This window comes from Bos grunniens, chromosome 5, assembly GCF_055505025.1.
Source record: "Bos grunniens cultivar Pamir isolate PY7600 chromosome 5, Bosgru_T2T1.0, whole genome shotgun sequence".
NCBI lineage: Eukaryota > Metazoa > Chordata > Mammalia > Artiodactyla > Bovidae > Bos > Bos grunniens.
In genome coordinates this window covers 89,857,134-89,879,243 of record NC_141169.1, presented here as the reverse complement: position 1 = coordinate 89,879,243, position 22,110 = coordinate 89,857,134, and the positions used below count along the sequence as shown (strand labels likewise).

Genomic DNA, 22,110 nt, shown 5'->3' with positions numbered 1-22,110 from the left:
TCAATGCTCAGGAATGCTTTAAGCATTCAAATAAGATCTAGGATGTAAAATGTAAACCAAGTGAGCATACACAGTAAGTCCCCTACACGCAAACCTTCAAGTTTTGAACTTTCAAAGATGTCAGTATGCGTTCACATACGTTAGCTCATGTGTCTGGCATACACTGTCACGTGTGTGTATCATCTACAAGTGGTTGTGCTTCTGTGCACTTTACTGTGAAAGTGAAAGTCTCTCAGTTGTGTCCGGCTCTTGGCAACTCCATGGAATTCTCCAGGCCAGAATACTGGAGTGGGTAGCCTTTCCCTTCTCCAGGAGATCTTCCCAACCCGGGAATCGAACCCATGTCTCCCGCATTGCGGGCGGATTCTTTACCAGCTGAGCCACAAGGGAAGCCCAATACAATACAGTACAGAACCGAGTGCAATAGTGCAGTATGTTTATTTCGAGCACAGGATGTCTGGAAGCAAGCGTAAGAGCAGCGATGATGTAGCTTGTACTGCTAAGAAGCACCAAGCAATAACGATGGAAACAAAAGTGAAAATAATTAAGAGAGTGGAGTGAGGTTTAAAGATGGTAGAAGTCACTTGTTCTTATAATACTGAACTCCTTGCTGTGCAACGGAGCTTACTAATAAAGACCTGATAGAACTGGAGGCCCGGAGGAAGGACAGAGACAAGAGGAAGAAGTAACTGAGGAACGGAAACGATTCACAACACAGGACCGGGCAAGGGCGTTTTCTTGATTTGAGGAGGCACTGTTAGTTTTTGAGGCACGGAACACAAACGTAGAGCAGTGCACGATCTAGTGCTACTGCGTCATCTGCGATGAGAAACAAAGTGCTACTATCCAGAAGTCAGGATCTTTAGTGATCCACTTCTGGATCTAGTGATCTTTAGTGCTACCATCCAAAGTGCTACTATCCAAAGCGCTACTATCCAGAAGTCACTGCATCAGTTTTTCAAGAGGGTAGATTACATTGAATCCAGCAAGAAACAAGGACCTGTGCCATCAACATCAGGTGTGAGTGAAGTCGCAGCTTGCCCTCCATCTCCTACTGCTGATGATCCTTCAGTCTACCATCTCCCACCTCCTCTCCCCGCTCCCATCAGTAACTCTTCTTGATTGTTCATTCAATGCCAGCCCCTGAATGCCAGCTCTTGTACTGTACTACTGTACTTTTCAAGGTAACGTACTGTAAGATTAAAAATGTTTATTTTGTGTGTTTTTTTTTTTGTATTATTTGTGTGAATGTGTTATAAACCTATTGCCATACAGTATTACAGAGCCGATTGTGTTAGTTGGGTATCTAGGCTAAATTTGTTTGATTTACAAACAAACTGGATTTACAAACATGCTCTCAGAATGGAATGCATTTGTATGTAGCAGATTTACTATAGAAAGTAACATTTTTTTCACAATAGTTTTTAATTTGGTTTTGAGGAAAGACTTTAATTTTACTTTTGTCAAATATGGACCGAGTTCATAGCTGGAATGTACCAATGCAGTGCATAAGACAAAAGTTCTGTTTAAAAAAAAAAAAAAAAAGGCCAATAGGATATTTTACCATTTTTCTTCCTGTGCCAGAGGATATCTCACAACCAGCAAGACAAGCTGACGTGTATGACAAGCCATTGTTTCCACACACAGGGTCCCATACTTTAGTCGGACAGTTACAATCCATGTTGCAGTCAGCAAGGAAATTTTTCACATGTAAATTTTGATGTATTCTGAAATGATTTAAAATAATGCCATAGATTTTTGAAAGAATATTAGAGCTTTTTCTTTTTATCTCAATTCACAAGTATATTTCTTCTGCTCCCCAAAATAAAAACAGAAATTTTTCAACTGTCAATATATGGCCTGTATATCATAACTCTGGCCTAACAGATACCTTGCTTTGGTGACCATAGCCACTTTTTCAGTGATTTCTTTCAAGTAAATAAAAGCCAGTAAACAAGCATTAACTGAAAACTTACTATACAGAAAATATTTTTCCAGGTATTAATCAGAACTCAAAAATGAAGATAAATCCCTGTGTTTGGTCCATGCATGCATGCTAAGTTGCTTCAGTCATGTTTGAATCTGTTTGACTCTATGGACTGTAGCTCACAAGGCTCCTCTCTGCCCGTGGGATTCTCCAGGCAGGAATACTGGAGTGGGTTGCCATGCCCTCCTCCAGGGATCAAACCCATGTCTCTAACATCTCCTACATTGGCAGGTGGGTTCTTTACCACTGGAGCCACCTCCATGCTGCTGCTGCTAAGTCGCTTCAGTAGTGTCCAACTCTGTGCGACCCCATAGACAGCAGCCCACCAGGCTCCCCCATCCCTGGGATTCTCCAGGCAAGAACACTGGAGTGGGTTGCCAACAAGAGAGATTATTGCTTTATAAAAGTGATCTCAAGGGCTCAAAATCTGTAAGTGTAATTTATAATGCAGATAATATATTTAGCTCCAGAAATGTAACTATTTGAGTAAACAAATACAGTTCTAGTAAAAAAAAGCTGTTCACTGATCATCAAGAAGACCAACTCACAGCTACCCTTAAACAGACACTACTGTGAAAATCCCAGAACCCAGCAGTGAGACCAAAACACCCTCTGAACCACAGAGACCAAGAATGATGACCTCAGAAGGATAACAGGAGCAATAAAACTCTGACTGGATGGCTCCTCCCCCAGGTTAGCACAACACCACGTCAAGAGAGCTCCCTTCCGCTTATGGTTTCTCTAGTGCAAAAAGAGAGCCCAGTGCCCCCAGATTGTGGAAAGCTTCCCAGGAGGCCCACTCAGGGATCACTGGGGGAATCTGCAGAGTCTGACCCTGAGAATATATAATGGATCAAATCATCAGATTATACCTGATGGTTTTTGTCATTTATGTCTTAATAAAATCAGGGGGAAAGGGGCATAACACAGAGAAAGACAAATATTATATGATATAACTTATATGTGGAATCTAAAAAAAATGATACAAATGAACTTATTTATAAAAACAGAAACAGACTCACAGACATAGGAAACAAATTTATGGTTACCAAAGTGGAAGGAGAGGAGGGATAAAATTAGAAGTTTGGGATTAACTGATATATACTATGAAAATAAATGGAATTATATAAAAAATAGTTTATGTAAAATAAATAAGAACCTACTATATATATTCAATATCTTGTAATAACTTATAATGGAAAAGAATCTGAAAAATATATGTGTGTGTGTGTGTGTAACTGAATCACTTTGCTGTACACCTGAAATTAACCCATTGTACATCAACTATATTTCCATTTAAAAAGAGGGCTTCCCTGGTAGCTCAGTTAGTAAAGAATCTGCCTGCAGTGCAGGAGAACCCAGTTCAATTCTTGGGTCAGGAAGATCAACTGGAGAAGGGTAGGCTACCCACTCCAGTATTCTTGAGCTTCCCTGGTGACTCAGCTGGTAAAGAGTCTATCTGCAATGTGGGAGACCTCGGTTCAATCTCTCGGTTGTGAAGACCCCCTAGAGAAGGAAACAACTACCCACTTCAATATTCTGGCCTGGAGAATTCCAAGGACTATATAGTCCATGTGGTCACAAAGAGTTGGACCCGACTGAACGACTTGCACTTTCTTTCAATTTAAAAACAGATCTAAAAGTCTAATTACAATAGTTTTCTTGTGCTTAACATAAAATGATAAAAAGAACCCTAGCATGGGAGTCTAGAAACTGAATTAAAGTCCTGGCTTATGACTAGAGTGTGCCTTTTTATACATTTGCTCTGGGAATCAGGATAATTGGACATGGAGGTAATCTTTAAGATTTTCAGTTCAGTTAAGTTCAGTTGCTCAGTAGTGTCCAACTCTCTGTGACCGCATGGACTGCAGCACATCAGGCCTCTCTGTCCAACACCAACTCCCAGAGTTTACTCAAGCTCGTGTCCATTGAGTTGGTGATGCCATCTAACCATCTCATCCTCTGTCATCCCTTCTCCTCCTGCCTTCAATCTTTCCTAGCATCAGGGTCTTTTCAAATGAGTCAGTTCTTCGCATCAGGTGGCCAAAGTATTAGAGTTTCAGCTTCAGCATCAGTCCTTCCAATGAATATTCAGGACTGATTTCCTTTAGAATGGACTGGTTGGATCTCCTTACTGTCCAGGGGACTCTCAAGAGTCTTCTCCAACACCACAGTTCAAAAGCATCAATTCTTTGGCACTCAGCTTTCTTTATAGTCCAACTCTCACTTCTATACATGACTACTGGAAAAACCATAGCTTTGACTATACAGACCTTTGTTGACAAAGTAATGTCTCTGCTTTTCAATATGCTGTCTAAGTTGGTCATAGCTTTTCTTCCAAGGAACAAGCATCTTTCAATTTCATGGCTGCAGTCACTCACCATCTGCAGTGATTTTGGAGCCCCAAAAAATAAAGTCTGTCACTGTGTCCATTGTTTCCCCATCTATTTGCCATGAAGTGATGGGACCAGATGCCATGATCTTAGTTTTTTTAATTTTGAGTTTTAAGCCAATTTTCACTCTCCTCTTTCACATTCATCAGAAGTCTCTTTAGTTCTTTTTCACTTTATGCCATAAGGGTGGTGTCATCTGTGTATCTGAGGTTATTGATATTTCTCCCTGCAATCTTGATTCCAGCTGTGCTTCATCCACCCTGGCATTTCGCATGATATACTCTGATTACATTTGCACAATGTAATCTGATAAATACTCATATTATGTATTTTATATGACTCTAATCATATAGTCCTTGATAATTTTAAAGGAGCCATTTTATGATGCTCTTAATTTCATCTTAACTAATTACTCCTTTATCCTAGATATGTCCTACAAATGAATTTTTAAAATTCACATCAATATGCAAAATCTTCCTGTGAACCCATGTAACCCTCAAAATGTGAATCTAAAACCATTCAATGATATAGTTATATATATTAAAATAAAATATATAAATTTATAAACGTATTGCTATACATGTGTTAGGATTCAGTTAAGCTAAATTTAAGCCCATCGAGGAAAGATATAAAGGTGATTGAGACTATATATATATATATATACATATATATAGAATCAACTCTTAATTTTACCTATTTATGGTTGTATAAAATGTATGCATAACACATCCTAGTGCAACCTAAAACCATAGGTAGTTTCTTCATTTTACTATCTACTAGGATATCACACTCCAGTGTTCTTGCCTGGAGAATCCCAGGGACGAGGGAGCTTGGTGGGCTGCCGTCTATGGGTCACACAGAGTCGGACAAGACTGAAGTGACTTAGCAGTAGCAGTAGCAGGATATCACAAAGACACACAAACACAATCATAGACTCACTAACTCTGTGATATATTCCCAACCTTTTTAAATAAGATGGAGAAAGACCACAAATTAACTCCAATAGGCAACTAATCTGGTCATGGATAATCATTGTGGAAAATATTAACAGTTGAAAGAGTATAATATTCATTAGAAAATAACATACCCTTCATAAGACGTGGTTAGGCCAGCAACTGAAGAACTATCACAGATCATGAAAAAACACAAAAAATGGAGAAGATACTCGGTAAAAGATAACCAACATCCTATGTGGGCAGCTTGTACGGCAGTAATCTTGAACTTCTTCATAAATAAACCACCAACTATATATCCAATGCATATTGGAGGGAAGTTATAAATACCTATAAATGCAATTAGAATATGATATACAAAGTGACATAGCAAAGGAACAAATATTATAACATACTGATCTACTATGTCTTACATAAAAAATCATTTAGGTCCAACTCATAGTGAAGAAGTTTAATTTAAACTTATCCCCACTTAGTTACATATTATATACAGAGAGATTTTTAAATGCCTCACAACATCAAAGTAATTTTGGAAGACTGTTATCATTATCATGCATTTAATTAATAGCAGAAGTGTGTAAATTTCTTGTCTGAAAGGGTTATGTTCTATGTCTCTTTTCTTAGGATGCAGGTAGAAGTGACAAATCAAAGTCAACCAGCCATTTGTTACTTTCTGTTCTTTGGGTGGGATTATATATATAATGATTTGTATGTAATGTATACTGTTAAATCATGAATAGTAATAGTAAATCATAAATAGTATGATTTGTATGATTTTACAGCTGTTTATTCCCACTCTGATTCTTAAGAATTTGACTCAGCTCAAGGTATTTTAAAGGTATTTTGCTGAGCTTGTAATTGTCAAGTGTCTTAACATTCCATGCCTTACTGCTACTGACTAGCACTCTCCCTCCCCTAATCCCCTAATAAAGGAAAGAAAAAAGGGGGGAAAGACAGCCCTAGGTTGCATCCTTATAATACCAGGGTCTGTCTACTGAATCACATTCTTGGAAGAGCTTAATATCCATTCTTGAGTCCCGTACCAGAGAGTCCAATTTAGTACGATTGAGATGAGTCCTAGGTATATGGACTTTTAACACTCTAAGTGATGTGGATACATGTAATCTGGAAATTTTCCTTTCAAAACAGTAAAAAAAAAATCTCAGGAAAAACTCAAGGTGGAGTAGAACTATGGAGTTGAGAAATAGACTGCTTCCTGCAGTAAATAAGTAAATAAGTCAGTAAATAAAGGACAGCACAGTCATCAGCAATTGCAGCCACCACAGACGGCGAGCAGGTAAGCCCGGAAGGAACTCAGGAAAGAAAGAATAGGTGATATCTAGCAGCCATCAGGCTGCAGCCACTCCCTATCAGACTGCAGCCACTCCCTATGGTGAGCCCTGAGGATGTGAAACTCAGCAGGTTAAAACACCCAAAACTGGCCCCAGATAGCTGAGATGCATTTCAAAGGAATGATTTCAGAGAGCCCAGACTCTTGTATCTTTCCATACATAGGAAAGTGCTAAATTCCTCAACTTGCCATATCTGGTTTCCTTTAATTAGCAATCATCTTTTGATGTTCTGACTACCTGCCCTTTGTTGTAAAAGTTTATAACCTAGCTCCTCACCCCCTTACCTCTTAGGAGCAGTTCTCTCAGGGGGTTACTTGAGATGCTATTTCCCAGGCTAAGAGTCCTAAAAATTTCTCCTGAATAAACCATAACTCTCAGCTTTTAGGTAGTGAATATTTTTTAAGTCCACAGAGATTAGTGTGGTAGCAGGAAAATCAGAATATATGCACTGCAGAGATATCTCAAAATTCCAGAAGAGGGTCTTCCCTGGTGGCTCAGTGGTAAAGAATCTGCCTGCTGATGCAGGAGACATGGGTTATATCCTGGAGGATCCCACACGCCATGGGACAACTAAACCCTGGTGCCACAAATACTGAGTCTGTGCTCTAGAGCATGGGAGCTGCAACTACTGAGCCCACGTGCTTTTCAACTAAATGAAACCCACACACTCTAGAGCCCCTGCTCCTCAACTAGAAAGTAGCCCCTACTCACCACAACTAGGAAAAGCTAGGACATAGACACAAGGATCCAGCACAGCCAAAAATGCATAAATAAATAAATAAAATCAGAGGAGCTGAGGAGCTAAGTTAGAAACCATGGAATTAATGGATTGGAGCCAGAAAAGCAAAATCTGGGAGTGAAATACAACTCCTGATCAGTTAACTGTCTTACTTTTTACATGAACAAATTACCAATGTGAAACTTTTATCACACGTGCATTCCCCAAGATTTCTACAAACATTTCAAATTTGCATTCTGACTAGGGAAAGACCCAAGTGTGTTAGTCACTCAGTTATGTCCAACTCTGCGATCTCATGGACTGTAGCCCACCAGGCTCCACTGTCCATAGAATTGTCCAGGCAAGAATACTGGAGTGGGTTGCTATTTCCTTTTCCAGGGGATCTTCTCAACCCAGAGATTGAACCTGGGGCTCCTGCATTGTGGGCAGATTCTTTACCTTCTGAGCCACCAGGGAAGCCCAGAGAAAGACCCAAAGAGAAAAAGAAAACAGGATTCTATGCCTTCTTCCCTTCCCTACCCTCTCACGATTTCCCTGGAAGCAGAAGGGGGAGAGTAGCAGAGGCAAAAATATCCTAACAGATTTCAATTGAGGAGTTTCCTAGATTCATCATCACACTGTTTAGCATTTCATTGGGGAAAAAAGTGGGCTACAATACAGACAAGAACAAACATACCAAGGAGAAAGATTGCCTCTGAAGCTGATTTTCCATAGTGCTGTTCCATATATTTAGGCATGAAGGAAACCATACTGACAAATGCGTTGAACTGCAGCACACTTATCAGTATGAAAAGCATGTAAATTGGGTTGCACAAAAGACTTTTCATGAAGGGTAAAAAATCTGAAAGGAAAGAATGACAAAGGTGTCAAACTAACTAGGCTTTGCATTTTATGACTGACTTTTTCTGAAATACCAACCTCCCCTCTAAATTCTGTTTTCCTGTTTTGTAATGCACATTTACAAAATGTGCATTACAAAATGATTTTGATTCTTTTTACCCTTTGAAAGGTAAAGTTGTATCATTGTTTTGGTAGCTTCTGCGAGTCAGTGAAGCTGCTGACTGGACAGGGTTCAGAACACAATCATTTACCTTCACTAAGTTACTATCATGCCTTCAGGAAAAAGCATATGAGTAAAATATTGTTCGAGTTCACACCATTTCCTTTTTTATCCTTTTTTCCTCTACTACCATCCTCTCTTCTCTAGATATCATCTAGCATGAGAGATACTTGCTCTCTTTTTCTGTTCTCTGAAGTCAGGAAGGAAATTAATTTGATAGAGAGGTATCAAAATTGATATTATCTTTCCTGAGCATTTAAAATGAAGATACATGTGGAAATTCACAGCATAAAAATTTTCTCAAGTACCACGTTCTCTGCTTCTGCAGTACAATTTTGGTGGTTCTGCTTATGGTTCACACATAATCTCTTAAAATAGGTCTCATGCCTGAGATCCTGATTCATTTGGTATATACTAAGAATATACCATGCAAATCATTTGGTATATACAAAAGGTACATGGTACATACTGTGTAAATGCTTTAACCAAAACATTTTCCTGTTTGTATGGACTAAGAAGCTCAGAGTCAAATTTGTGACCTAGCTCTGGCAAAGATTCTGGGTCATGCTGCCTGCATTTAGGGTCAAAGTGTCACTTACGGTTTCTTTTTATTTCTCCTATCTTCACGTTCTTCATCTTGATTTCCTTACTTATCATATACTATCTTAGTTTGCTTCATAAACTGCCTAATAACCATTCTAGAACAAAGGATCAATAAATAAACTGGAAGAGAAGGAAAGAAATGAATCTAGTTGTAGGATTCATATTTATGAATAAAGTCCTGGCCAGGGAGAAACTTATGTCAGAGCTCTTTGAAGCTTAAGTTACCCATGTTTGTTGACATTCTGTTCTAATAGATGAGTCTCAGTAGTTTCTATTTATTTTCTAGATTTCTTACACTGAGTTAAGCCCTTGATATCCTTTCCTCTATCAAATATAGAGAATTACATGACCTGTCACTTTTCTTTTTCTGCCTTAGCTTCCAAGAAGCTCACAGATAAACTAGTATTTTTGTTTCAGAACTATATGGTACTTATTTTGATTAGCACGTATCGTTCCTCTTTTTTTTCTTGGTACGAATTTCTTTTTTAATTAGATCTATGCTCTCTATTGGAGAAGGCAATGGTAACCCACTCCAATACTCTTGCCTGGAAAATCTCATGGACAGAGGAGCCTGGTAGGCTGCAGTCCATGGGGTCGCTAAGAGTCGGGCACGACTGAGCGACTTCACTTTCACTTTTCACTTTCATGCATTGGAGAAGGAAATGGCAACCCACTCCAGTGTTCTTGCCTGGACAATCCCAGGGACAGGGGAGCCTGGTGGGCTGCCATCTACGGGGTCGCACAAAGTCAGACACGACTGAAGTGACTTAGCAGCAGCAGCATGCTCTATATAAAATAGTTTTTTAAAGAAAATTGGGACAAATTTATTTACTTACTTATTTGAATGCCCAGGTTGACATAAAATTTTATATAAATGCTGATCTGAGATAATTCAGCTTCTAAATAATATCGCTTATTTTCATATAATAGCATGTGAAGAATCAGACTAGCTAGAAATTGACTGCTGTCTGCTAATATCAACTTGTCTTCATGTAGCCTAGCACACTGTAATGTTAGACTAAAATACAGACACAATTATAGAAAATATAAAGTAAATTATATAGACTTGAAATGTTTATATTTGCCTTTGGTGATTGCATCCCTTTTCTTCTTGATGTCTTCTTGTTTCTCTTTGTCATTTTTAATGATCTCAGCATTATCCTCTAGTCCTTCCTTTGGAAGCGTTTTGGGCAAAAAGAAAAAAGGAATGGCAGTGAGCACATTCACTCCTGCACAAATCAAAAAGCCAATCCACCATGCACCAACCCAACGAGTATCAGAGGGAGTTATGGTCAGATCATCTGCAAAGAGATATATACATTTTTTTATTAGCTAAAGTCACTATTTCCTGTACAAGCTATAGAAAATTATTACCATTACAACTGTCAAGTTCTAGCCAAGTATAGAATTTGCATAAAATTCAGACATTGATAAAACTTGTCTGAAAACATATGGTATTACAATATTGCCTAGTGGTAAACTAGTTTGACTATCTGTCCTACCAGGTAAGGAATTAATAAGTAGGTACAAGGGCTTCTGAGGTGGTAAAGAACCCCCTGCTAATGCAGGAGATGCCAGAGAGTCGGGTTTGATCCCTGGATCAGGAAAATTCCCTGGAGTAGGAAATGGCAACCCACTCCAATATTCCTACCTGAGAAATCCCATGGACAGAAGACTGGTGGGCTACAGTCCATGGGTTTACAGAGAATCAGACACAACTGAGCACACACAAAAAATATATAAATAGGTACATATTAATTAGCTATAAGGGGACTTCCCTTATAGCTCAGTTGGTAAAGAATCTGCCTGCAATCTGGTTTGATTCCTCGGTCAGAAAGATCCACTGGAGAAGGGATAGATTACCCATTCCAGTATACCTGGACTTCCCTTGTGGCTCAGCTGGTAAAGAATCCGCCTGCAATGCGGAAGACCTGGGTTTGATCGCTGGTTTGGGAAGATCCCTTGGGGAAGGGAAAGGCTACCCACTCCGGTATTCTGGCCTAGAGAATTCCATGGACTGTATAGTCCATGGGGTCACAAAGAGTCGGTCACAACTGAGCGACTTTCACTTTCACTTTCTACTTGTTATCCACAAATGATTGCTTGATTTTAAAAAATTCAAACCTATGTGCTTAAATCTCCTGAAAAAAAAATACGATTCATGCGATAGAATGAGTATTGGATTCTGTGTTAGAACACCAGCATTTTATCATGCTCTCCTGTTCACTGGTTTGAAATACTTGAAAAATTATTTAAACTCCTCAACCTCAACTTGGTCACCTGAAAAGTGGAGATTCTATCTGAGGGTCAAGTAAGCAAAATTTAAACGTGATGACATACTTGATGATGCTTTGTGTACTATAGACATTGTATAGATTTTATGGAATTACCTGTGTTCACCGATTCAGTGTCAACATAAACATTTGCACAGAATGACGCTAATGAAAGACCAATCAAGGGACCAATGATACCTCCTGTTTTGATTAACCCTAAAAATGAAGGTAAACGTAAAGTTATGGTAAAGTACTACACCCACATAAAGAGTTCTAATCCATGAAGAGTCTGAGGATCAAATCGTTTTTACCCTAGATATTTTTGCCTTATGTACTCAATCTGTTGGAAACTTAACTTGGTTTACAATAAGTAACACGGTTGTTTCTTTAAATGTTGAAAAAGGAATCTCATAATTTGACGCCACTTTCTCTAGGCCTCCAAATTCTCTTTCACGCCAGGTTACAAGTAAAGGCTTGTGATTAGAAGAGATTAGCTGCAGCAGGATGAGGATATTGTATGCAAACTTCCTTCTCCAAGATGAAAATATCCCTTTTTACTTATGAAAGACTAACTTAAAATGATCAGAATGTTTGTATGACTCCATTCCTTAATAATGATTTTGAAATGAATCTAAGGAAATGCGAATCTTTAAATTCTATGGCATCATATTCCACAATCTCAAATTGACCTGGTAAATTGATAAGACAAAGATTAGATTAATAGACTGTCCATATTATGATTCAAAACCATTTTCTCTTGTGGTATTATAGGTTGGTTAGAGTGATGGCCTTTTATGGCAAATTCTGTTGTGTTTTGTGAGTAAACCATTACTGTGTCCCATATTGGAATAGAATTTTCAATACTGTATCATGGGTGGATATTTTGATTACAGCTGAGATCTTGCTATTGAAAAAGTCACATTATAGAGCAAAATCCTTTTGATTTTTTCCACAGTTATATTTCTGAATGAATTTTAAAGCAATATCAGGTTATGATAAATTTCTTGGGGCATATTTTCAGAAAAATTTCATTCCCAAATCAACAACTTGATAATGTCCTTAAATGTACAAACTTCTAAATTTTGATAAAATCTAAGTATCTATTTTTTTCCTCTTGTTGCTTGTGCTTTTGGTTTCATATTTAAAAACTGTTGTCTAATTCAAAGTCATGAAGATTTACACCTGTGTTTCCGTCTAAGAGTTTCATAGTTTACCTCTTATATTTGGGTCTTTTATCCATCTTGAGTTAAATTTTTGTATATGGTACCAGGTAGGAATCCAAGTTCATACTTTGGCACCTGGATAGCCAGCTGCCCTTTAACCATTTGCTGAAAATAATCTTTTTATATATGGTACCAGGTAGGAATTTTTGTATATGGTACCAGGTAGGAATCCAAGTTCATACTTTGGCACCTGGATAGCCAGCTGCCCTTTAACCATTTGCTGAAAATAATCTTTTCTCATTGAATGATCTTAACATCTATCTTAAAGTCAATTAACCATAGAGGTATGGTTTTATTTCTAGACTAGCACTTCTATTCTATTGATCTATATATCTACCCTTGCGGCAGAATCACAATGTTATTATTATAATTTTGTAGTAAATCTTGAAATCAGAAGTGTGAGTCTGTTTGTTTTTTTTTTAATTTTATTTATTCATTTATTTTTGACTGTGCTGGGTCTTCATTACTACATGGGCTTTTCTCTAGTTGTGGTGAATGGAGGCTACTCTCACTGCAGAGCTGAGGCTCTAGGGCACACAGGCTCAGTAGCTGTGGTACATGGATTTAGTTGCCACAGGCATGTGGGATCTTCCTGGACCAGAGATCAAATCTGTGTCCCCTGTATTGGCAGATGAATTCCCAACCACTAGACCACCAGGGAAGTCCATTGTTCTTATTTTTAAGGATGTTTTGGCTACCCAGTGTCCCTTGCATTTCCATTTGCATTTTAAGATCAGCTTGTCCATTTCTCCATAAGTAAAAGCAAGTGGTACTATAATTTTCCTAGGCATTGCACTGAATATGTAGATCAATTTGGGGAATACTCTCAAGTTAGAATACTTGAACTTTTTCTGGTTCTATCCTCACTTTTATGATACTTCTCTTCCATCTTACTGTCATATCCTTTCTTATCCTCCACATCCCCCTCTTAATCCTTACTTGACTTTTTACTCGTCTGGATTGTTATCATCAGCTATCTCATGACTTGTCTATAATTCTGAGTGTATAGTGATCCTTCCCTGCTTCCATTAAAAATCAAGGCATGAGCTTCTTCAACTTTCTTCCTCTTTACTTCAGGATAGATCTTCATTTATTTCCTATGCCTTCTCCATAGTTCTATGGGTTAGTCCACCCTGTACACACCTGACTTCTTGATGCTAACCCTTTCTTTCTTCTCTAATGTCTTGTTCAACCAAACACTCTCTCTTGTGTATCTGTTCAATCTCCCTCATCCACTGATTTCTGCAATATATCAAATTCACACTGATTTCTTTCCTGCCATTACACTCTGCATCTACTTCCTCACCACTCACTCTGCTGCTGCTGCTGCTGCTGCTAAGTCGCTTCAGTCGTGTCCGACTCTGTGTGACCCCATAGACGGCAGCCCACCAGGCTCCCCCATCCCTGGGATTCTCCAGGCAAGAACACTGGAGTGGGTTGCCAACAAGAGAGATGGGGGAGCCTGGTGGGCTGCCGTGACTCTACTCAAATGCTATCACTTTCTACTCAGAAAACTCTCAGTGATCTCTTTGCCACTTATCTATGTTAGTTGCTCAGCCACTTATCTACTGTCCTTTTTATCGTCTTCGTCTTCTTATCTGGCCAGCTTTCTTTTGACACTCTTCTTCTTAAGACTCAGAAATCTATACATTCATCTATTGTTCTACTTTTTCCCTTATGACTACCCCTTTTTAAAATTTTCTTCCTTCTACTTCCTTCTACTTCCTCCCTTACTTCCTTCTACTCTACAAATAAGAATTGTTGCTTAGTATATTATCCTGGGACCTTTCACTATATAGCATAAGTCATCCTATCACAATCTTATTTCTCCCTCTTGATTTTATTTTTGTCTCTGTATAGATGATTCTCAAATTTTATGTCTAGCTTTTGTATTATCTCCTAAACTCTAGAGACATACACGGAAATTTTTTCTTGGTATATAGCTAGTTAAATTATACCTGGCCATATTTATTTCACTTTCCCCTAAGTTTAATGTAACTCTTGAAATTTAATTATATACATATTTATCAAATTTATTTATTTATAATTATGTAGTTATTTGGTTTCCCAGGTGGCTCAGTGATAAAGAATCTAACTGCAGATGAGGGTTCAATCCCTGGGTCAGGAAGATTCCCTTGAGGAGGGCATGGCAACCCACTCCAGTATTCTTGCCTGGAAAATCTTGTGGACAGAGGAGACCAGTAGGCTACAGTCCAGATGGTCACAAAGAGTTAGACACAACTTAGCAACTGAGCACATGTAGTTATTTATATACTAAATTTTATATGGACAATGTCTTACTAATCTTAATACATCTAGAGATTATCAGTTCTTTCTATGTATTATATACTCTAATATTTGTTGAAGAAAGAAATACATATTTTAATAAGGCATTTGTTAATTTATTGCAGGTGAGCATTTTGTATTCTTTCAATATAAGTATGTAGAGGGATTTGAAAGGGTTGAATAGAAAGACACTGAAAAAGATTATTGCAAAATCAATGTCATCAAAAAATCTCCCAAAGTTGCTTCAAATAATGGTTCCTAAATATTTTAACTCCTCATTATGTGTAGCTCTGTTCCTACCTTCTCTCACCCTCTTTGATTTTTCTGGTTTTAAAAAACTATTTCAACATTAACAGCAAAATGTCCCAGTATTCAAAGTTATGATTTTACAATTAACAACAGATGGAATAACTAAGGAATATAAACAAATTATGTACAATAAATTAAGACTTTTTAGGAGATTGTAAGGCAATATACAAAGGTGGATGTTAAGTTGCCTATTGTGGGAGGTACTGATAGATTTTAGGAAAGGAAATTTCAGGAAACATAACCAAAGGTCTGAAGACAGATATTTATGGAAAATGTTGTAGAGAGGTTGTGATATCATAGAGAGATTGTGATAAAGAGAAACTATATAGGAAACTAAATAGATAAATTGAGGGCAGAGCTAGGAATAAGTGGAGGGCTCATATTTAATAAAGAGTCAGCATGCTTCATCAACATGAGAGAGGACATTTAATATATTTGAGAAAAAGTATACTGCAAAAATTTTTATAAGAAATTGATTTTAAATACTACAGATCAAATGACCAAAGCTAACAAAGACCTGAACAAAAATAGAAGTAATGAAAATAGAAAGATTTTGAATAAATGACATTTTAGAGAAAACACTGCTAAATTTCTTCATAGATTGGGTATATATTGGTGCCAAGAAACTAGAGAAGGCAAATAGAACTCCAGGGGAACTAGATTATCAGTATTTTCAATAGTAAAAAGCAATTTTAGCAAAGTGGCTTACTTGGAGATAGCCTATAATTGCTCTGTTCAACAAACTTTAATTGATGGCCAATTGCGCCAAAGCCCTCTGTTCAACATTCAGGAAATGCCTAAGCATCTAAATAAATAACTCATATCCATTCTCAAGGAAATTACTGAAAAGAAGCTAAGGTAGATTTTCCAACTCACCAATATACAAAGGAGAGTTTTCAGATTTTGCAAAATCTTCTATGTAGGAAATACCCAAAGGCATGATGGGAGTTTCACCAATTCCACGTATAATATTTCCAACTAGTACATACACCCACATTAATGATTTAACTTCTTTCACACATTCTGCATTAGAAGAAAAAAAACATTGCATTAGTGTTTGAGTAGTGAAATATTAGCAATATTTAACTCTGAGTTTTTGGTAAGCATGTCACAGTTCTTATGTGACCTCAGCACTGGTCAACAATTTACTATGCCAGAGTCTGGATGGGAGGGGAGGTTGAGGGAAATGAACACATGTATATGTATGGCTGAGTCCCTTTGCTGTCCACCTGAAAGTATCTCAACATTGTTAATCAGCTATTTTGTTGTCATTTCATTGCTACATCATGTCTGATACTTTGTGACCCTAGGGACTGTAACCAGACAGGCTTCTCTGTCCATGGAATTCTCCAGGCACAAATACTGGAGTGGGTTGCCATTTCCTTCTCCAGGGGATCATCCCAACCCAGGGATCAAACCCGGGTCTCCTGCATTTCAGGCAGCTTCTTTAGCACTGAGCCACCCCAGGGAAGCCCATTAATCAACTTTTTCGTTGTTGTTATTTAGTTGCTATGTTGTGTTCCATCCTCTGAGACCCCATGGACTGTAGCCCACCAGGCTCCTCTGTCCATGGAATTTCCTAGGCAAGAATACTGGAGCGGGTTGCCATTTCCTTCTCCAGGAGATCTCTCTGACTCCAGTATAAAACAAAAAGTTATAAAAAAAAAAAAAACAATATTGAATTCAAAGCAATATTGCATAAAGTGAAAAAATTTACTATGCCAACAAAGACTCATCGGGCCATCTTTTTTGCATTTTCTAATAGTTAGGTATGGCCAACAATAAGTGGTATCCTGGAGCCAGTTCCTACTGGGTTAGGAGAGATGAGTATACACATGTCTTCCCGATTCAGTATTTAGCAGTAGTTTCGTGAGAGTATTTACACCACAGAAATTTACCAACACTAAAAATCATAGCTTTTTTTCCCCTCCAGAGACTTAATTTACTAGCAACTACTAAACTTAGTTAACTGCTATAACTGCTACCCAATTTATATACTAACTTTGGGGAGAGGAAAAAACACAAATATCTCTTTCTAGAATTGTTACTATATTTATAAGATTCAAGAGTTTAAGTTCTCTACAGTTATAATTATTTTATAGAAACTAAAAATATTTAACTGGGCAGTAATATAGAGTCCACTATGTACTTGACCACCAAATAACTTTTTCTAAAATTGAAGTACAGTGACTTACAATACTATATTAGTTTCAGGTGTACAACATAGTAATTCAATATTTTTATAGATTATACTCTATATAAGGCTATTATAAAATATTGGCTATATTCCCTGTGTTGTACAATATATCCTTTTGTCTAATTTATTTTACCTAGTAGTTTGTATCTCTTAATTCCCTTCTCCTGTTCTCCCCTCTCCTATCCTTCTCCCCACTGGTAATCACTAGTTTGTTCTCTGTACTTATGAGTCTGTTTTGGATTTGATATATTCATTCATTTGTTTCATTTTTTTTAGATTCCACATATAGATCAAAACATACAGTGTTTCTCTTTTTCTGACTTATTTCGCCAAGCTTAATACCCTCCATGTTGTTGTAAATGGCAAAATTTCATTCGTCTTCGTGGCTAACATATTCCATTGTGTATATACCACATCTTCTTTATTCATTCATCTGTTGATGGATACTTAGCTTGCTTCCATATCTTGGCTATTGTAAATAATGCAACTGTGAACATTGAGATGCATGTATCTCTATGAATTAACATTTTTGTTTATATATATATATATAAATATATATATATAATATACATACAGGAGTAGAATTGCTGAATCCTAAGGAAATATTAAAAAGCAGAGACATTACTTTGCCAACAAAGGCCCACTAGTCAAGGCTATGGTTTTTCCAGTGGTCATGTATGGATGTGAGAGTTGGACTGTGAATAAAGCTGAGCGCTGAAGAATTGATGCTTTTGAACTGTGGTATTGGAGAAGACTCTTGAGAGTCCCTTGGACTGCAAGGAGGTCCAACCAGTCCATCCTAAAGGAGATCAGTCCTGGGTGTTCACTGGAAAGACAGATGCTAAAGCTGAAACTCCAGTACTTTGGTGAAGAGTTGACTCATTGGAAAAGACCCTGATGCTGGGAGCGATTGGGGGCAGGAGGAGAAGGGGATGACAGAGAATGAGATGGCTGGATGGCACCACTGACTCAATGCATGTGAGTTTGAGTGAACTCCAGGAGTTGGTGATGGACAGGGAGGCTTGGCATGCTGTGATTCATGGGGTCGCAAAGAGTCGGACATGACTGAGCAATTGAACTGAACTGAACTGAAGGAAATGGCTACCCATTTTTTTTTCCAGTATTCTTGCCTGGGAAATCCCATTGACAGAAAAGCCTGGCAGGCTGTAGTCCATGGGGTCACAAAGAGTCAAACATGACATAGCAACTGAACAGCAATATGTTAGCTCTATTTTTAATCTTTTGGGGGCTTCCATACTGTTTTTCACAGTGGCTATACAAATTTACATTCCCATAGGGGCCTACAAGAGTTCCCTTTTCTCCATATCATCGCCAACATTTGTTACTTGTCATCTTTTTGAGGAGAGCTATTCTGGCAGGTGTAAGATGGTATCTCATTGTGGTTTTTGATTTGCATTTTCCCAACGAGTAGTAAACTGTGCCACCTGCAGAAGTGAGGGTCCTGAACACAGCTGGGTCTTGAAATTTCTTGTGAGGCTATCTGTCAGTCATGTCCAGTCCAGAAAATCATAATCACCATTTCTTGGTACTCATATTTTATCTTTGATGAGCATAAAGATTTATGTCTATAGATATTAAGCAAATTCTAGGTTTTCTCTAAGGCAAAAATGAATATACCGAGGAATCAAGGAATCGACACACTCTCCTGGAGGCACACCATATTGGGAAGGCAACCATATTTATCTACTACAAAGCACATTAAGAAAAATAGGAAATAGGAAATAGGACCTGAATCATTCTTTGGTAAAAACCAGCTCAAGGAGAACACAGGCTACTGCTGATGTCACTGTTTCCCTTTGTTTCCCCAGGGGGTTCCTTTAGCTCAGAGTTTCTCAGACAGCTATTCTTAAACTCCTTTGAACTATTTAGAATAAGGACCCACTACACAATAGCACAGGAAACTCTACTCAGTACTTAATAATGGCCTATATGAGAAAAGAATCTAAAAAAGAATGGATATATGTATAACATTCACTCTGCTGTACACCTGAAACTAACACAACATTTTAAATCAACTATACATCAATGAAAATTTAAAGAAAAATAAACTATTTTGCTTCCCTCTTATTCCATGCTGGTAGTGACATTTCCAACCTAGGGGACCACCATAACTTTCACTAATATGAATCCAGCATGAAAATGTCCCCATCACAGGAAAAGAAGTTCTGGTCTGAGGCAAGTCAGTAGGGTCACCTCTTTGCTATAGAATATCAGTTGTTTGCTATTCAGTCGCTCAGTCATGTCTGACTCTTTGTGACCCCATAGACTGCAGCACACAAGGCTTTCCTTTCCCTTCACTATCTCCTGGAGTTTGCTCAAACTCATGTCCATTGAGTCAGTGATGCCATCCAACCATCTCATCCTCTATCATCCTCTTCTCCTCCTTCCTTCAATCTTTCCCAGCATCAGGGTCCTTTCCAGTGAGTCAGTTCTTTGCATCAGGTGGCCAATAATACAACACAACTCTTAAGAATTTTCTTTCTACCTCTGTTTCCTATTTAGATAATTGTATAGACCAAATTGTCAGTAAAACCCATCCTTCTAAAATGCTTTCCACAATGGAATTAACTCTACAGCGGCCTTGGGAGGATGTATTTGACTTATTTTTTTTTTTATATCTGTTTATTTATTTGGCTGCAACAGTTCTTAGTTAGGGCAGGTGGGATCTTTTTAGTTGCGGCATGTGAACTCTTAGTTGTGGAATATGGGATCTAGCTTCCTCATCAGGCCCCCTGCATTGGGAATGCAGTCTTAGCCACTAGATTACCAGAGAAGTCCCTGACTTTTTTTAAATAACCATTTTAAAGACTAGACAAGGCAGTCTTAGTAAGTATATGCAAATATAAGAGGACTAACATTCTCTGTTTTCCATTCCTATTCTCTGTGATCCTCTCAAAAATCCTGGAGGCGGGGTGGGGGGTGGAATATCTTTTTGTTCATTTACCTTACTTAACCAAACCCAATAACTCATTCAAAGCCCCTCCATAGAAAGTGTTCAGTTACAAATTAACTAAAGTAATGAAATTTATAACCTGATGGGTCTTTCGTTGGTTTGAAAATCTGGGTTCCATTTTCCATACACAAGAAACTGTTTGAGGACAAATTGCCGGAAACTGAAACTGTAGATTCATATTCATATCTGTATGAACACAAAAACACGCTTGTGTTATGGAGTCGATGAGGACAACGTGAGCATTGTGAAGATGTTCATGCTTCATTTAAGATACAACATCCAAACCCAGGAAATGAGATATCCTTTTATCTTTGCCACCCAATCATCCTGGATTGATGTCAAAAAGAACTTGCCACTCATGTAAATGTGCGATTCACTTACAGTTAGCTTTTGATTATCTGCATATCTACACTTTAGATTACCTAACATCAACCTTTTGTGATTTTTAGGTGATCATTTCCTGGAAATATTACTGTGGGATAAGGAACAAAAACTAAGAAAAATAATAGACTCTACAAAGTATAATTAGGAAAATAAAGGATTGTGGGGTGAGAGGAACAACATAATGAAACAAGTCTCCCACTTTATTTTCTCTAAGGTTGGCTCATAAGATACATATTCCCACTTTCTGAGAATTCAGACAATAATCTTTTCATGCATTCACCAATCTCCAAGAAAAACAAAACATTTGCCCATCATAATGAGAGACCTTTGAATATTCAAACACTGTGACAGTGCAGTGTAATGATGTTTTCTCTTCTCATAAGAACAAAATGGTTAATAATTATGAATGTATATCTTATATACCATAGGCAAATTATCACAAGAACATTAGGCCCTTTCCAAAAATTAAATTATTTTTTAATTAATTTTTGTTGGAGTATAGTTGATTCATAATGTTACGTTAGTTTCTGTTGTACAGCAAAGTGAATCAGTTGTACATATACATACATCTGCTACTGTGTGCAAGAATCCCTTAGAAGAAATGGAGTGGCCATCATGGTCAACAAAAGAGTCCGAAATGCAGTACTTGGATGCAATCTCAAAAATGACAGAATGATCTCTGTTCGTTTCCAAGGCAAACCATTCAATATCACAGTAATCCAAGTCTATGCCCCGACCAGTAACACTGAAGAAGCTAAAGTTGAACAGTTCTATGAAGACCTACAAGACCTTCTAGAACTAACACCCAAAAAAGATATCCTTTTCATTATAGGGGACTGGAATACAAAAGTAGGAAGTCAAGAAACACCTGGAGTAACAGGAAATTTGGCCTTGGAGTATAAAATGAAGCAGGGCAAAGGCTGAGAGAGTTCTGCCAAGAGAATGCACTGGTCATAGCAAACACCCTCTTCCAACAATACAAGAGAAGACTCTACACATGGACATCACTAGATGGTCGACACTAAAATCAGATTGATTATATTCTTTGTAGCCAAACATGGAGAAGCTCTATACCACCAGCAAAAGTAAGACCAGGAGCCAACTATGGTTCAGATCATGAACTCTTTATTGCCAAATTCAGACTTAAATTGAAGAAAGTGGAGAAAACCACTAGACCATTCAGGTATGACCTAAATCAAATCCCTTATGATTATTCAGTGGAAATGAGAAATAGATTTAAGGGCCTAGATCTGACAGACAGAGTGCCTGATGGACGGAGGTTCGTGATATTGTACCGGAGACAGGGATCAAGACCATCCCCAGGAAAAAGAAATGCAAAAAAGCATAATGACTGTCTGCGGAGGCCTTACAAATAGC

General features: G+C 37.9%; 1 protein-coding gene across 5 annotated transcripts in view; it reads right to left on the bottom strand.

The window, feature by feature from the left end:
- The window catches only part of SLCO1A2 (solute carrier organic anion transporter family member 1A2), a 113,253-nt gene that overhangs the window by 17,068 nt on the left and 74,075 nt on the right, over positions 1-22,110 (bottom strand). For 3 of the 5 annotated variants that reach the window (XR_015164212.1, XM_086401852.1, XM_086401854.1), the window contains 7 exons: positions 20,429-20,535; positions 16,055-16,201; positions 11,478-11,576; positions 10,173-10,388; positions 8,101-8,265; positions 5,468-5,663; positions 1,565-1,727 (listed from right to left, as the gene is read on the bottom strand). Coding sequence is in view for 4 of the 5 variants with exons in the window: in XM_086401852.1 (XP_086257978.1) it covers positions 1,565-1,727; positions 5,468-5,663; positions 8,101-8,265; positions 10,173-10,388; positions 11,478-11,576; positions 16,055-16,201; positions 20,429-20,535 (1,093 nt within the window). In the remaining variant the exon portion in view is untranslated. The remainder of the gene's footprint in view (positions 1-1,564; positions 1,728-5,467; positions 5,664-8,100; positions 8,266-10,172; positions 10,389-11,477; positions 11,577-16,054; positions 16,202-20,428; positions 20,536-22,110) is intronic. The other 2 variants (XM_086401853.1, XM_086401855.1) reach the window with 1 other exon arrangement.